Source organism: Xenopus tropicalis, chromosome 2 (assembly GCF_000004195.4).
Source record: "Xenopus tropicalis strain Nigerian chromosome 2, UCB_Xtro_10.0, whole genome shotgun sequence".
Classification (NCBI taxonomy): Eukaryota; Metazoa; Chordata; class Amphibia; order Anura; family Pipidae; genus Xenopus; species Xenopus tropicalis.
In genome coordinates this window covers 173,637,400-173,654,648 of record NC_030678.2, presented here as the reverse complement: position 1 = coordinate 173,654,648, position 17,249 = coordinate 173,637,400, and the positions used below count along the sequence as shown (strand labels likewise).

Sequence of the window (17,249 nt, the reverse complement as noted above, 5' to 3'; positions counted from 1 at the left end):
TCATCCAGCAACTCGCTGCCCCCCGCTGGCAGGGAAGGGGATTACACGGAGATGAACAGAAGGAATGATCCCAAAAGCAACACCTTACTCCTCTGAGCTGGGTTTGGCGGTACCGGTGCTCATCTTATACCTGGGTATATAAATGCGAGAGCGCCGACGCACACGGGGAGAGCCCACGCGTGGATGGAATTCTATACGCTGTACACATCATATATAGAGGGATTCGCTTGTATTGGAGTCCATTGTCACTGCATAGATTCAGGAGTCAGAGTCCATGGGTGCTGCCCGTACAATCTGGAATGTTTTCGGGGTGTTTAAGGTTCCGCTGGGTCAAAGCCTCTTGGGGTTCTCCACCATAATCACCGGCCACATGCCGAACATGAACTGCACCAATGGAAAGAAAGCATCATGGTCACAAATAGGCAATGATATTAACTGTTACTGCCCCACATTCTCTTCCCCATGTACAGCACTGCTACTGTATATACCAATGGAATGCTGGGAGTTGTAGTCCCATATCAGCGCTGGCAGCTCAAAAGGAGATGGCACGGTGCCCTGGCACTGTACCAGTGAGCCAATGAATACTGCTCTCCCCCTGTTCCAATTAAGGGAACATAATGACAGTTTTTAGGTAGAGACCCCCTTTAAATAAGGGCCACCCTGGCTGTGGTTGTTATTCTGTAAACATGTCACTGGCTGCGTGCTGATTGGAGGAGAATTTCAGCTAACGAATCATATGCCGGAAATTATTTAATTCACCACTGACACCTCAGTGACAGAGAAAAGTAATAAAAAGGTAATAATGAGAATTTTGCCCACTTACCTTGACTTTAGGTCGGTACTTCAGGTAGAGCGTCCTTGTGTATAAACTGTCAGAATGGGGGGGAAAAAAAAGGATTGTAGTTTCAGTAAAATACAGGGAGCTGAGAATGGGAAAAAAGGAGAAGAGTTGGGGTGGGGGGGGGGGGGGGAGTGGAAACCAGGACACAAGGTGAGAAAAATGGGATTTGTGATACCCCCTCCCTTGTTGTGGTACAACCCCCAGTGCTTATAACTACTGGAAAATGTAAGGAGAATATTTAGGTTCCCCCTAAGCAGAGCAGAGCCAAGACATTGGGCTCCCCAGGTACCTGAATAGGATGTGCAGATAGGAGCCCAGTCCTGTCAGGATGTGCCACCAGGCATGGAACTGGGTAACGGCGCCCACCACTGGCGGAACCTTTTGCCGCACTTCCCTAGGGGAGAAAACGAAACACACGGTTATGTTCTGCCGAATCTGTGAGTCCCGAATCCCCTGCCCCCCTCCAACTCACTCCGGATACTCAATGTAACTGTTATACCTGAATCAGAGAGGGCAAAACACACTATTCCGGGGGTACAAACCTGCCACTTACCTCCATGTACTGCAGAAAATGTTGTCCACGTTCCAAAGTACGAACCCTAATAAAAACACTCCTAGGGAGGTGTAGGCCAGTCCTCTCAGCCAGGGGTACACCCTAGGGGAAGGGAGAAGAGGTGGCGGTTACAATGTGGGTTTGTGTATAAGCTCTAAGGGCAAGTGGGTACAGAGATGGTTTCCAGCTTGTGGGCATATGGGTAAATATTGGACACTGGAACTTTAATAGTAATCGGGAGCTGCCATATTGTTTTGACTGCAGAAAATGAGGATGTAACTAAATGGGTTGGAACATGATGAACCCCTATATGTGTAGCTTTAGGGTTGGCCGGCATCACTTACCAGGTCACTATATACACAGATCTGAGGACTAGGAAAGACACTAGCAGTCCGTACATAACCTGCGGCGGAGAGAAAGAGGTGTGAGTATATCAGCAGCCAATCAAGAGTCAGCATCTAACGGGTCCCATTTTCCCAGGGGACAAGCAATCGGATCAGCCACATTTTCCCACTGGTTTGTCTCATTGGTATACAAAGTCCATAAAGGGAAAGTAATATCACATTCAGTGAATGGAGTGGGAGGGGGAATTGGGATAAGGTGCTGGCACAGTGGGAAACAATCTCAGGACAAAATGCCAAGAATCTCTGGTGGGGGGAAGCCATGAGTGGGGGCCATTCATACGCTCATAAGTGATAAACTGCTGCCAAAATGTGACGCCCGGCCCATGAATAGGATACACAGAGACAGAAGTGTGGGTGCGGGGGGCCAAATCCTTTCTGTCACTGCTGGGCAAAGGAACTGTGTGGGTTCTGCACACAAGCCTTTCTTTCTAGGGTTCTGTGCCCAGATCCAGAGCCTGTGAGCAGCCAGAGGCACCAGTGTAACACTCATTGGGGGTTCCTAGGCATATTAGGGGGGGGTACTCCCTGTTCCTTAAGGGGTTGTTCACCTTTGAGTTAACTTGTAGTACAATGTAGAGAGTAATGTTACAATAACAATAAAACTGGAGCCTCAGACAGCAAAAGTTTGTTGGCTGCCGGGGTCAGTGACCCCCATTTGCAAGCTGCAAATAGTCAGATGAAGGCGAATAATTCAAAAACTATAAAAAATAAGTAATGAAGACCAATTGAAAAGCACTGGAGGGTAGGAGCACTGCCCAGGGTAGAACGGATTATTGCCACTGTAGGGGGCAGGCAGTTACTAAGGGGCAGAGGGCTAGGGATACTAGGCAGTTGCTGATGAAGCTGCCCGACAGCTACTGTACATATGTTAGTGTAACACAGCCCATATCAAAGACTGAGAGTTCCCAGAATTCCTCCCTCCCTCCCTAGGGCTGCAATGTTAATTGGCACCGAGCTGGGCTGCCACCCCCACTATACTGAAATAAAGACCAACTGCAAGCTTGCTTCAGATCACTCCCCACATCATACTGAACGTCAGCCGCCCAATTAAGAGAGAGTGTCTGTAGCAAACCCACCTCTGTGCCACTGGGAGTTGCGCGGCAGGGAGTGTCACACTGATTGCTTTAAACACAGGAAACATAACTGCTCAGGGGTATAAAATGTAAAGCTTCTGCTGGGGGCCCCCCTTCCCTGTTATCTGCCAACGTGGCGCAAAGAGCCTTAATGAGCATCTAAATGAGTGCGCGATTGAGGGGATCATGAATGAACCCTGTATGTGCCACCGGCTCCCTCGTTAGGGCTGCTCCATCACGTGGCTGCCAGGCTGCAGGGCACAAAGGCTGACGGATCTGTGTGGCTGGCACTTTCTAACGGTTAATGAGCAGAGGAGTGATTGGCTGGCTCGGTGGGGCTGTATCCGGATGGAGTGCAGTGGTGAAGGGCCCCAATGTTTATTTGTAAGCAGCAGAAAATAGGGTAACAAATATACTCCTTGTACCACAAATGACACAGTAAGAGGGTCTGACCCTTCCTGGGGCCCTTAGTTGCTCGGAGGCGGTGTATTTACATGTACTTACCTGATGAAATACAGGTTCTTTCCACCTTAAATAAACCTGTAGGGAGAGAGAGAATGAGTGAGACAGAGGCGGAGGCAGAAGAAAGGGCTCATTCTCACCGTCACAGCTGGGCATCAGGCTGGTAACCCCGGGGGCCCTGCGACAGGGAGAAAGCCGTACTGCCAGCCTCTCATCCCATTGTACAGCGGCTTGAGATGGCGGGGGGGGGGGGGTGCACAATCTCAGCAGTAATATTCTGAGCCAACGTCAGAGATGTGCTGGGTATATAAATGGCACTTTCATTACACCCAGCAGGTTCCTCTGAGTCACGGGATAAAGGCACAATACACATCTTTCATTTTAAAGGGTTCTCAATTGCACAGTTAAAGGGAAAGTTCGCCTAAAGAGGCATTTGACTGCTTTTATAACAAAGCAAAAAGACTCAATATAATGCCCCGCAGGGTGCCGCAATGCCTGTAACACGGTTGCCAGGGGGGATTAGCCATGTAGCACTACCTGCTCAGGGCAATCTAGACACCCTGAGGGCCCGCTTGCAAGCTCCCATAGACTGGTACTTTATATTGGGTACTGGAAACGGCAGAGCCCATTTTGATTTACAGCCCAAGCGGCTAAACAATAGGTGCCAGGGTCAGCTTACAGCCTGTGCTGAAGAGATAAGTAGCCAGTGGCACTATGTTACCGGGCACTGCAGGCTGCGGCGTACCCTTACTCAAGCACTGTGCTACCTCTGAATCCAAATGAACTTCTTGTACAGGTATGGGATCCCTTATCCGGAAACCCGTTATCCAGAAAGTTCCGAATTATAGAAAGGCCATCTCCCATAGACTCCATTATAAGCAAATAATTCTAATTTTCAGAAATTATTTCCCTTTTCTCTGTAATAATAAAACAGTACCTGTACTTGATCCCAACTAAGATATAATTACCCCTTATTGGGGGCAGAACAGCCCTATTGGGTTTATTTAATGGTTAAATGATTCCCTTTTCTCTGTAATAATAAAACAGTACCTGTACTTGATCCCAACTAAGATATAATTACCCCTTATTGGGGGCAGAACAGCCCTATTGGGTTTATTTCATGGTTAAATGATTCCCTTTTCTCTGTAATAATAAAACAGTACCTGTACTTGATCCCAACTAAGATATAATTACCCCTTATTGGGGGCAGAACAGCCCTATTGGGTTTATTTAATGGTTAAATGATTCCCTTTTCTCTGTAATAATAAAACAGTACCTGTACTTGATCCCAACTAAGATATAATTACCCCTTATTGGGGCAGAACAGCCCTATTGGGTTTATTTCATGGTTAAATGATTCCCTTTTCTCTGTAATAATAAAACAGTACCTGTACTTGATCCCAACTAAGATATAATTACCCCTTATTGGGGCAGAACAGTCCTATTGGGTTTATTTAATGGTTAAATGATTCCCTTTTCTCTGTAATAATAAAACAGTACCTGTACTTGATCCCAACTAAGATATAATTACCCCTTATTGGGGCAGAACAGCCCTATTGGGTTTATTTCATGGTTAAATGATTCCCTTTTCTCTGTAATAATAAAACAGTACCTGTACTTGATCCCAACTAAGATATAATTACCCCTTATTGGGGCAGAACAGCCCTATTGGGTTTATTCAATATTTAAATGATAATTCAGTAAGCTCTCTTGTAGATTGTAAGCTCTTTTGGGCAGGGCCCTCTTCACCTCTTGTATCGGTTATTGATTGCTTTATATGTTACTCTGTATGTCCAATGTATGTAACCCACTTATTGTACAGCGCTGCGGAATATGTTGGCGCTTTATAAATAAATGTTAATGTAATGTAATGTAATTTAAGTTATGGAGATCCAAATTACGGAAAGATCCCTTATCCAGAAACCCCAGGTCTCGAGCACTGGATAACAGGTCCCATACCTGTACCATAAAAAAAGAAATGAATGCCTTTATTCCGCTTACAGCTTCACGCAGCTCGGTACCACTATATGATGCAGCGACACATGAACAGATGTCGGGCAGGGAGGAGGCACTTACTGTAGTGACGATCAGGCTGAAGAGAATTAGTAGGATGAGCAGCAGGTAATTGTAGGAATTTCTGTTCTTGAAACATTCATATCTGGAAAGAAATAAAGAGCAGAACAATTGCCTGTGAGTTTCTATCGGAGTGAATTATTCATGAGAAAAATACTAATGTGCTCTGTGTATCTGTCAGAGCAGCTCCATTACTGGGTGCGTTCTACTATTCAAATATATGTGACTCTCTCAATTCACTCCCTTGGTTACTAAGGTAAAACTGACCATAGCAACCAGATAGCTGCTAAAATTCCAAACTGGAGAGATGCAGAACAATAAGTAAAATAATTAAGAAACTGCCAATAGCAACAAAATAAAGACCAAAATCTGCTATTAATTTATGTAATATGAAATGTTATTTATGAGGTTATAGGGCGTTCCTATTGAATATATATGTTATTTCCGATGGATGATGTCACTTCCTGTCAAATCCCTTTAAAAGCTGTGTAATATACCAGGATGGTTTGTTTACATTATATACCCGAAACGTTGCTACTAACCATTCATATACCTTTTTGTATCTATAATGGATGCACATGATTTATAAAGGGGTTAATTACCTTTAAGTTAACTTTTAGAATGATGTAGCGAGTGATATTCGGAGACAGTTTGCAATTGGTCTTCGTGTTTCATATTTTGTATATTTTTTTTTATTTCATTTTCAGTTCAGGAGCTCTCCATTTTGGAGTTTCAGAAGTTATTTGGTTGCTAGGGTCCAAGTTACAGTACCTTAGCAACCAGGGAGTGGTTTGGATCAGAGACTGTTATATAAATAAATAAATATAATTATATATATATAAATATATATATATATAGATAGATAGATAGATAGATAGAGCTTGGGCAGATTTCAGAATCCTCCATGCTGTCAGTACTATCCCTGCCCCCAGGTGCCATTAGGAATACCCCTGCCTAACAGATCCATATTTAGACATGAGGGGCAAATAGAGGTTTCCCCTGGCACTTGTATTCCTTGGTTGAAGTCTATTAGGAGTGTTAGTGGTACTCAGTGTGACCACTAGGGAGCGCTGCTATACAGACAAATACTGCACTGTGTGTGTCAGAGCCTCCGCTGCGGTGGCATTTGTGTCTGGTTGGACTCCAGCCAGGGACCCAGTTACCCCTGCCCTACATTGTGGGAACTTTTGGGTGGATACGGTTTCCTGTTTGGGCTGAATGAAATGCTGACACGGATATTGTATTTATTGTATGAGCTCTATGAGTGAAACATGCTTTTGTATATACACACACACAATATGTCTCTTTTCTCTATTTACTCGGCCTCCTTAAGCTTCTGCCTGTACAAAAGTAGCTCATTTTGTTGCCACTTGTCTTTTCTTCTTTATTTTTCCTATTTTACTACCTTCCTCCCTGTACCCCCCTAATGGTGGCCCTGCCCCTACCTATTGGCCTGGCATAGGACTCCATTGAGACACTTGGTGCTTAATTTGCCTGGGCCCCAATATCTGCAGTAAGCCATTCTGCCCCATCACATGAATCTGCCATCCAATATGTCCCCCACCCCCACAGGAGGCAGGGCCACATAGTGTGCCACCTTATACCCCCTGGGTTAGTGGGTTAGCATTTGTATAATTACATATTGGGCTGGCATACCCTCTTACCTTCACCCACTTTAATGGGCAGGGGAGGCCACATCAATTCAATCAAGCCCATAAGGTCCAATAGTCAGAACCTGCCCAACCTGGCCATAAACATGGATCATCCAATATTACAGATCTATCTATATAGATAAAGAAGAGGATACCAGGTGGGGAGGGCAGTCCCTTCAGGGGCCACACTCTGGTTTCCTACAGCCAGTGGGTCTGGCACACAAGTAACTGGGGTAAAAGAAGTGAAGGTGGCAGCTCAGTGCCAGGTACTCACAGGCAATAGACAAAGACGCTGCAGCTGTAGATCATGGGCAGCTCATCCAGCAGCTGAAGGGACAGAGAGAGAAGGGGAGATATTAGATAAATGGTGCTAATTGTGGTGCACAATCTGCCTCCGACATGTCAGGCACTGGGGCATGGAAGTGATTGGCACCTTAATACTTTCAGCCAATTAGGCTTTGCATGGTGAACCACATTCACCCCCCCCCCCCCCCCCTCAGGGTCAGGCAGCAAGTATGCCTACAGGGTCACTGTCAAAGTGTCCAATAAGCAACTGGCTAAAGGTTCATGCAGCCAATCACAATGTGGCTTATTGGGACACCAGCAATGAGATTTTCCAGCCTTTGCTTGTTCTTTGGCTCCACCCCTAATGTACAATGTACTGTACAGATGGGCGAGTGCCCGCAGGAACAGGGTAGGGCTGTGCCAGTTCCATATATGGACAACGTTGGTCTATATTTGCCCAATAAATGAAATCCAGCTCATAAGTAAGGCCACGGGGGGTTCTGTGTGGGTACTTACCTGCATTTCATACTGCAACGTCATGTGGAAACACCAGGAACCCAGTCCCACGGCTGCAAGGCAAACACACAGGCAAAGTCAGATGTATTCTGGGCTCCAATTGGCTAAGGGTTGGGCTGAACCACATGGCAGGTAGGGGGGGTGCAGGTAATCACAAGGTGCATACGCACGGTGCATGGGGGTTTAATATCTATAATTGACTCCTCGGCTGAACTTTACATTCCCTTTATAGAGACAGGGACAGCCCTACAACAGGAACACCGATAAAAGGAAGAGCCCCAATGTGGGAGGAGTCAGTCACACACCTACCTGCGAGTCCCAAAAAGGAAACCAAATAGCGGGTCTCTAGTCCATCCCTTACAGTCTGAATTGCACCGTAGATAGGAGGTAGGATCATTATCAGGTTGCTCACAGTGTTCCCTGTACAACACAAAAGGGGGACATTCAGAACCACAAACAGTTACTAGCAGGGTCCGTATCACTAAATATGCACACATGTATATATATGATACCCCACATACAAGCGTGTATATAGTATGAACATTCCCTCTGGCCTAAATGGGGGGCTGCACCTCTCTAGCTGGCAGGTACTTCCCAATAAGGCTGATGATGATTGGCTGCCACGACATCTCTCAATGCACAGCTGACTTGGGTTTATCTGACAGTGTCAGGTCTTTGCTTCTGGGTCAGAACCATCATGTATCACTGTCCGTAGCCTTCTGGCATTCAGCATCTCAGTCTCCCCAACCTATCAATAGGTCTAGGGTTCCAAATCCCACAGTGGGCTACGGGCAAAGCCTTTTTAAAGAGGTAGTTCACCTTTACGTTAACTTTAAGTATGTTATAGAGCAGCCAATTCCTCAGCAACTTTTCAATTGGTCTTCATTTTTTATTTTCCATAGTTTATTTGCCTTCTTCTTCTCTCCAGCTTTGATATGTGGGTCACTGACCCCGGCAGCCAAACCCTATTGCTCTGTGAGGCTCCAGTTTTATTGTTATTGTTACTTTATATTACTTATCTTTCATTTTAGGTTCTATCCTAATCATCCTCCTGTCTCTCATTAAACCACTCCCTCATTGCTAAGGTAATTTGGACCCTAGCAACTAGATAGCTGCTGAACAAACAGAGTTCAGCTGTATCAGTTTCACTGGAACGGCCAGAAACGCTCTTTGTCTCTTTATCTTGGGAACGGAGGGGCCACTGGGCACTCACGTACAAGAGCCACTCGGCGCTCCGGAAATATCATAGGCTTCTGGGAACTTTGGGTGGATAAGGGCCAAAAATCCCTCTAAATATCAGACGGAAATGGCCCTGCGACTGTTTGTGTGCCAAGAGCTGGCTTTCCTGTAAGTTCAATAGTTTTGTTTGCTCTGCATGAACCGACCCTCCTTATCTCTCCCTCGTGTCTAGATAAGAGCAACAGACTGTCATCCCTCTCCAGTGCAGCTACTGGGGATTACTGGGCTTATGGTGCCATGCTATAGGTGCCCATGTGGGGGTGGGGCCCCATGGACGGCTTGGAGACCCTGCATGACTTAGGGCAACGTAGCTCTAGTGACCCCCACTCAGATCTAGTCGCTAACGTGCCAAACTGTGCTCATCCAATCATTTGGCCCATGGGCCAGAGTAAATGTGAGGGGGCCACATCAACGGCCAAGGGCCCCATATATGAGCCAATAAGCAGCCAACCCAATCAGGTGTCAGTGGCTAATAGTGGCCCATTTGAGGTCAGCTTAATGCCCAAGGGTAAAGGTGGCCATACACGTGAAGATCTGCTCGCTTGGCGATAGCGGGAAAATGTAGGCCAATTACAACGGGAGCAATGGGCGCAGTCGGTTCGGGGACCGCATCAACGAGCCAATATGGTCCCCAATCCGACTAAATCTTTTAACCTGCCTGATCAATATCTGCCCGATTTCAGGCCAGATATCCCCTTGTTTCTGCCCCTACACGGGCCGATAAACTGCCAAATCGGTGTGAGGGACCCATATCGGCAGCTACAATCGGCCCGTGTATGGCCACTAATAGACTGAGCGACACCACAGAAACCTAATGGGGGTGAGAAGGAAACAAATGTATAAAATCCATCTTACAAAAGAGCTGATAACGATGTTTTTTGCCCATTGTAGTTATTATAAAGCAATTTCACGTGTCGCCGCTCCCGGATCCCATCAAGCGCTCGGCTCTGACTGAACTAAATTAATTGGCCCCGGATTCTGCCATAAATTTCTATCAATTAAGCGCTGGGGTCCCAAGGCACCGTTCGTTAGCGCAGTACACAGTTCATCAAAAATGTGCTAATTAAGTAAAAAAAGAATTCTCCCCCCATAAGGTTTAATGCGCTGCTCCAAACAACTGTGCAGCCCACCCTGCTTATATGCTCTAGATTGCAAGCTCTTGTGAGCAGAGAATACTCCCGTGTATTTCATTGTCTCCGAGCAGCGGGATAAATGCCAGCAATGGTATAAATATATGAGAATCCTGCTGTGGGCCATACAATATATATGAGCCTAAAGGGCAAGTGCGATATACTGGGGACCCCGGGTAAATCTATGGGAAAGACTCCTTATGTGCAAAGGTACAAAGTTATACATATAAATATAGACAATTAAAAAAGGGGTTGTGCCACGTGTCCCAGAAAGTTCCAAATTATTGGAAGACCGTAAAGCAAATAATTCTCGTTTTTATAATGCAGGAATCCATATTGGTGGCAGAACAATCCAACTGGGTTTATTTACCCCCCCATATGTAATAAAAGGCAGAAAGCTTGCCCAGGAGCAGTAACCCTTAGCAACCAATGAGATGTTTGTTTTTATACATGTGACCAGTAAATTCTACCTGCTATAGGTGATAAGAGGTGTAGCAAACTTTGCTCCTAATATTAATAACCCCGTTAATGTTTAAATGTTTTTTAGTAGCCTTAAGGTATGGTGACCCAAATTACAGAGAGATCCCTTATCCAGAAAACCTTTAGGTCCAAGCATTTCGGATACCTGTATTTGATAGTAATTGTTTTAATGGTTGAGGCTGCAGTTGGCACCAGAACCAGCTAAGCCAGAGATCTAACGGCGCCCATAGGCCCAGACCCAGTTGCCGGCCGGCGCCACATTACCCAGGGGGCCCCAGTACGGCACACAGCTACATTCTGGATCAGATCACCATGACCTTGTCCCGGTTCCAGTTAATCAAGTTCTGTGATGGCTCGGTGCCAGGCAGGCACGCTGGGCACATATCTGTATGGCTGCACTTGGGGGGGGGTACTGTATGTAACAGGCACCCTTTGTGTGCCAACTGAAGCACAGCAGATGCCCCCATCTTCTATTCTAGTGATCCCCCAGCAACACAGAGCCCACTGAGCACGTGCAGTGCCACTGACACACAAAAGTTGGAAACACAAGATGGGGGCAACTTTTAAGCCTGTTCCATTATTGTTATAGGGCCGCAGAGTAAGGCATTTGAAGCCATATCCTTTGTAAGGTTTTAGTTCTCCCCAAGCTTACTGCTAAGCAATCAGTCTAACGAGGGGCTTTACTCATGGGACGCGGGAGTGCAACTTACTGAGTCGGGGAAGCTACGCACAGCACTTAATGTTCTGGAAATCCATCAATATCGGATACCCCCCTGGGTCTAAACCAAAATGCCAGGCTGTTGGGGGGAGCGTTCCCGCCCCGGCTGTAAGGAAGCAGCAGAGACAGCAGGGGAAGGAGGTCAAGAGACGGAATCATACAACAGAGACTGTCTCACCAGGAAGTGAATGGAGTAAAATGTGGAGACACAGATATTTGTATAATCTTCCATGCAAGTCTTTCTTTATCAGAGTTTAAGTTACCCTTGAAGTAAATGTATCTGGAGATCACCCCAGTAATGCCCAATGCAATGTGGCACCAATGAGCCTCCCAACACCCCTGTGCCCCCAGCAATCTCACATTTATAGCCCCCCCCTCCCACACCCTGACTCTATGGTTTCTCCCATGAGCAGCTCTACTACTCTAGTGCAAGGTGAGACCCAATCAGAAACCTGCTTACATGCACTGCTCCAGGTTCCACCCATTAGCTGCGCTGGGCTGAGAGGGGAAGGAGCAACTCCCTGCTGCCCAACTCCCTGTTATATAATTAATGCCAATCTCTAATGTCAAGTTTACCCCCCTATGTGATGGAGGCCGTTCCTGCCCCGACCCGCTCTCATTATAAATTTCACATTCACACACTTTGCATTCTGGGGACCAACCTTGTGACAAATCAAACCGAGAAGCAAGTTTTTCTGGAAAAGTCACATTCTGAGAGACAATATTCCCGACCCACAAACAATTGACTCTATTTAGTTCGTTTCAAAGGACAAGTAAGACCTGTATGTCTGTGTGCAGCACCTTCACCCCACTCCTAACAAGCAAATTACTGAACTGTTTGGCCACCAAGTAGAAACTTGCAGGAACAGTTCAGAGTTTAACAAAACTATGGCACATAGGGATTCCCCTGTACTTAGCACAATTCAGCAGGAACAGCCCCCTAAGTTTGCTCATAGCCTGTACAGAGAGATACCATAAAACTATGGCACATAGGGATTCCCCTGTACTAAGCACAATTCAGCAGGAACAGCCCCCTAAGTTTGCTCATAGCCTGTACAGAGAGATACCATAAAACTATGGCACATAGGGATTCCCCTGTACTAAGCACAATTCAGCAGGAACAGCCCCCTAAGTTTGCCCAATGGGCAGAACAAGGACTAACAGCGCCGCTGGATTTGTTTGGAAATGACCCTGAGACCACAGAGTGCAATAAAACTGTTGGAGGTTAGAGAAACAGTAACAGGTAAGTGAGTCACTAAATACACGCGCACAGATTCCTGCCCCGAGGGGGTAATAACAAGGGCTAAATAATTGAATGGCATTCTGTGCATACCGGGAACAGACTTCAGGTATTTTCCAAGATGCCATTCAGGTACGGACCATGATGCTGCAGATAAATCCTCACCCCCCCCCCCCCCCCCCAAAACCCAAATCAGTAGCAAAAACACACCGGGGGGCTCAGGTACTGCCCAAAAGGCACCTGTGATTTAAGGGTTTAAAGAAACAGCTCCACCTAGTGCTGTCCCAGTGTAACAGCATATATAACTCATTCAGTAACACCCCCCCAAAACTTACTAATGTGCCATAGAATATTCTGATTCCATTTGCAGAAAGGGGAAGTAAACACTATAAAGCTTATTTGGGCAGGAGCTGCCATACACAAATAAGGAAAGTGTTGTCATATCATATAATCATATTCTATAAATTATATCCTTATAAATGGTGCTGAGTGATGTATCCCTGACCTGTAGCCTGCAGCCTTGTGCCTTTATATGGGCACAGAACCCCTCAGTGATTGCTAATATCCTTATCATTTACAGTAGGGGGTACATTATCCCTTATAATACATGAGTGATACTCAGAGTTCCCTGTATAACTCAGCCTGCAGCCTTGTGCCTTTATATGGGGGGCACAGAACCCCTCAGTGACTGCTAATATCCTTATCATTTACAGTAGGGGGTACATTATCCCTTATAATACATGAGTGATACTCAGAGTTCCCTGTATAACTCAGCCTGCAGCCTTGTGCCTTTATATGGGCACAGAACCCCTCAGTGACTGCTAATATCCTTATCATTTACAGTAGGGGGTACATTATCCCTTATAATACATGAGTGATACTCAGAGTTCCCTGTATAACTCAGCCTGCAGCCTTGTGCCTTTATATGGGCACAGAACCCCTCAGTGACTGCTAATATCCTTATCATTTACAGTAGGGGGTACATTATCCCTTATAATACATGAGTGATACTCAGAGTTCCCTGTATAACTCAGCCTGCAGCCTTGTGCCTTTATATGGGCACAGAACCCCTCAGTGATTGCTAATATCCTTATCATTTACAGTAGGGGGTACATTATCCCTTATAATACATGAGTGATACTCAGAGTTCCCTGTATAACTCAGGATTAATTATATCTTTTTTGAGATTAAATACACTGTACCGTTTTATTATTACAAAGAAAAAGGAAATAATCTTGAAAAATGTGAATTATTTTATTAAAACGAAGTCTATCGGAGATGGCCTTCCCGTAATTCAGAGCCTTCTGGATAACAGATTCCATACCCGTATCTCTAATCTTTTAATGAGCTGTGGGGGAGTCCTGGTCATGTACCAGTATATATTTGTGGTTGAGTTTTAGTTACCCTTTAAAAGAAACTGAATGATGTGTAGCACAAGGCCAAACACAGTCTGTAACAGCTCATTCAGTAATTATCTTCATGCTGCGGCTGGCATAAAGGGCCCTGGGTACATTCCCACCCACAGATAATTTATATGGCAACGCCTAATAAGGTCATGGCACAAACACCTCACAAGAAATAATAAAAAAGGGAGGTTTGTACTGAAAGCAACAGATACTCTGCCCCTACTGTAGCAAAAGTCGAATTTAAATGAATGAATGCTTTATGGCTGAGATTCTAGCTATCTGTATAACAGAGCATTCTGTCACAGTGGCACAGATCCTATCTGATCCCCCCCATTGTAAGCAGCAGTCCTGCCCTGCTTTATGGCTGAGATTCTAGCTATCTGTATAACAGAGCATTCTGTCACAGTGGCACAGATCCTATCTGATCCCCCCATTGTAAGCAGCAGTCCTGCCCTGCTTTATGGCTGAGATTCTAGCTATCTGTATAACAGAGCATTCTGTCACAGTGGCACAGATCCTATCTGATCCCCCCCATTGTAAGCAGCAGTCCTGCCCTGCTTTATGGCTGAGATTCTAGCTATCTGTATAACAGAGCATTCTGTCACAGTGGCACAGATCCTATCTGATCCCCCCATTGTAAGCAGCAGTCCTGTCCTGCTTTATGGCTGAGATTCTAGCTATCTGTATAACAGAGCATTCTGTCACAGTGGCACAGATCCTATCTGATCCCCCCCATTGTAAGCAGCAGTCCTGCCCTGCTTTATGGCTGAGATTCTAGCTATCTGTATAACAGAGCATTCTGTCACAGTGGCACAAATCCTATCTGATCCCCCCCATTGTAAGCAGCAGTCCTGCCCTGCTTTATGGCTGAGATTCTAGCTATCTGTATAACAGAGCATTCTGTCACAGTGGCACAGATCCTATCTGATCCCCCCATTGTAAGCAGCAGTCCTGCCCTGCTTTATGGCTGAGATTCTAGCTATCTGTATAACAGAGCATTCTGTCACAGTGGCACAGATCCTATCTGATCCCCCCATTGTAAGCAGCAGTCCTGCCCTGCTTTATGGCTGAGATTCTAGCTATCTGTATAACAGAGCATTCTGTCACAGTGGCACAGATCCTATCTGATCCCCCCCATTGTAAGCAGCAGTCCTGCCCTGCTTTATGGCTGAGATTCTAGCTATCTGTATAACAGAGCATTCTGTCACAGTGGCACAGATCCTATCTGATCCCCCCCATTGTAAGCAGCAGTCCTGCCCTGCCCAAACCAAAGACCTTCCTAACCTATATATGGCCTGATAGGTCTGAAATGTCAGGCAAGGGGCACAGCAATATGAAGGGCCTGTGCCCCACAAGCAGACGGGCAGTACTGCTGGGTATAAGCACGAAGGCCACAAGTCACTATTATTCCCACGTGCACAGAATATGAGTCGAAGTGAAAGTGGGGAAGGAGGAAGCACAGGATCCTCTGTTATTGGAGCAGATTGAGCAGTCGTTACACACAGTGATTCGGCAACCAGACCTCCCACAGCGAAGCATAGCAACCCAGTCAGTAATGGGGCATTCCTAGTGCCTATATGTGCCTGTCTCTGATCAATGTGCCCAGCCCTGGCATTGGGACCGGGACCTCCCATCTGTGTGCCACCTGCTTCTGCTCATCTGCCAATCGGGAACCAAGCAGAGAGCAATGGCATAACCCCCCCATGCCAAGGGAAGTATGGCATTTAGCCTAACAGCCGTGCATGGGGGCTCCAACTAAGTCACATGACTTCCCATTCCAATAGGGTCACCTTAGCACCCTGTCCAACCTGCGGCTCCCGAGAGCTGGCACTGGAAATACAGGATTTAGGGCTCGGCCACACAAGTCCTGCCTCATGCAAGTCTATACCAACCAGCTAAATGTGGCCACACTGCACTTAGCCTGGGAATCTAATGCCCCCATCCATCCCCAGGGTGCCCCTCTCTATCCAACCCCAGGGTGCCCCTCTCTATCCATCCCCAGGGTGCCCCTCTCTATCCATCCCCAGGGTGCCCCTCTCTATCCATCCCCAGGGTGCCCCTCTCTATCCATCCCCAGGGTGCCCCTCTCTATCCATCCCCAGGGTGCCCCTCTCTATCCATCCCAAAGGTGCCCCAAACTCCCCATGTTACAGAAGTGTAAGGGTTCAAGCACAGCTCTTTAGGCCCCCACCCCAATGACTGTAATGGTATAACCCTCAGACCTGTGTGGTACAGAGACAGCAGCCCACAGATAGTGACCCCCCCCCCCCCTGACTGTAATGGTATAACCCTCAGACCTGTGTGGTACAGAGACAGCAGCCCACAGACAATTCTCCCCCTACCCACTGACTGTAATGGTATAACCTTCAGCCCTGTGTGGTACAGAGACAGCAGCCCACAGATAGTGACCCCCCCAATGACTGTAATGGTATAACCCTCAGCCCTGTGTGGTACAGAGACAGCAGCCCACAGATAGTGACCCCCCCACTGACTGTAATGGTATAACCCTCAGCCTTGTGTGGTACAGAGACAGCAGCCCACAGATAGTGACCCCCCCACTGACTGTAATGGTATAACCCTCAGACCTGTGTGGTACAGAGACAGCAGCCCACAGATAGTGACCCCCCCCTGACTGTAATGGTATAACCCTCAGCCCTGTGTGGCACAGAGACCCCACCCCCCATCACTGAGTGGGGTGCTGAAAGTTGCAGTTGAACAACAGTCGGGGGTATAACCCCCCTCACTGTTACAGGAAGAGCAGGTGCGGGGACTATTACTCCCGGCATGCTCAGCCGCCAGGGGGCGTTATACAGTTGAAGCTCAATGTCACGGTTGTTGTACAACCCTGCAGCCTTATAGAGTGGGCAGTGCCCGACAGGCGGGGAACCGTAACTGCCAGAATGCCCCCTGTGCCAGGCCCCTATGATGCCCCCTTGGCTCCCAGCATACCCTGCGCCCCGTACTCACAGAACTCGGCGATGTAGAAGCTGACTGCGTAATTCTCCTCACACCACTCCAGGGTGGAGGTCGGGGGCCCCCAGTAACCGGGCCTGTCCAGCGCCGGAGCCATCGCACTGCCTGTACCACTCAGAGCCGGCCGGGGAGGGAGGGACCGCACAGGGCCGAGCCGGGGAGTGTAGGGACCGGCTACAACGCCTACTACTGGATCGGCCTAGC

The 17,249-nt window shown here is 47.0% G+C and overlaps 1 protein-coding gene across 1 annotated transcript; it reads right to left on the bottom strand.

The window, feature by feature from the left end:
- Positions 1–212: 212 nt before the first annotated feature.
- Positions 213–17,232, bottom strand: acer3 (alkaline ceramidase 3). The gene is given in 11 exon segments (NM_001112966.1): positions 213–384; positions 824–869; positions 1,131–1,235; positions 1,395–1,496; positions 1,739–1,797; positions 3,376–3,411; positions 5,410–5,491; positions 7,333–7,385; positions 7,860–7,912; positions 8,169–8,279; positions 17,040–17,232. Coding segments are annotated over 11 exon segments (804 nt in total). The 5' UTR covers positions 17,143–17,232; the 3' UTR covers positions 213–330.
- Between the last annotated feature and the right edge of the window lie 17 nt (positions 17,233–17,249).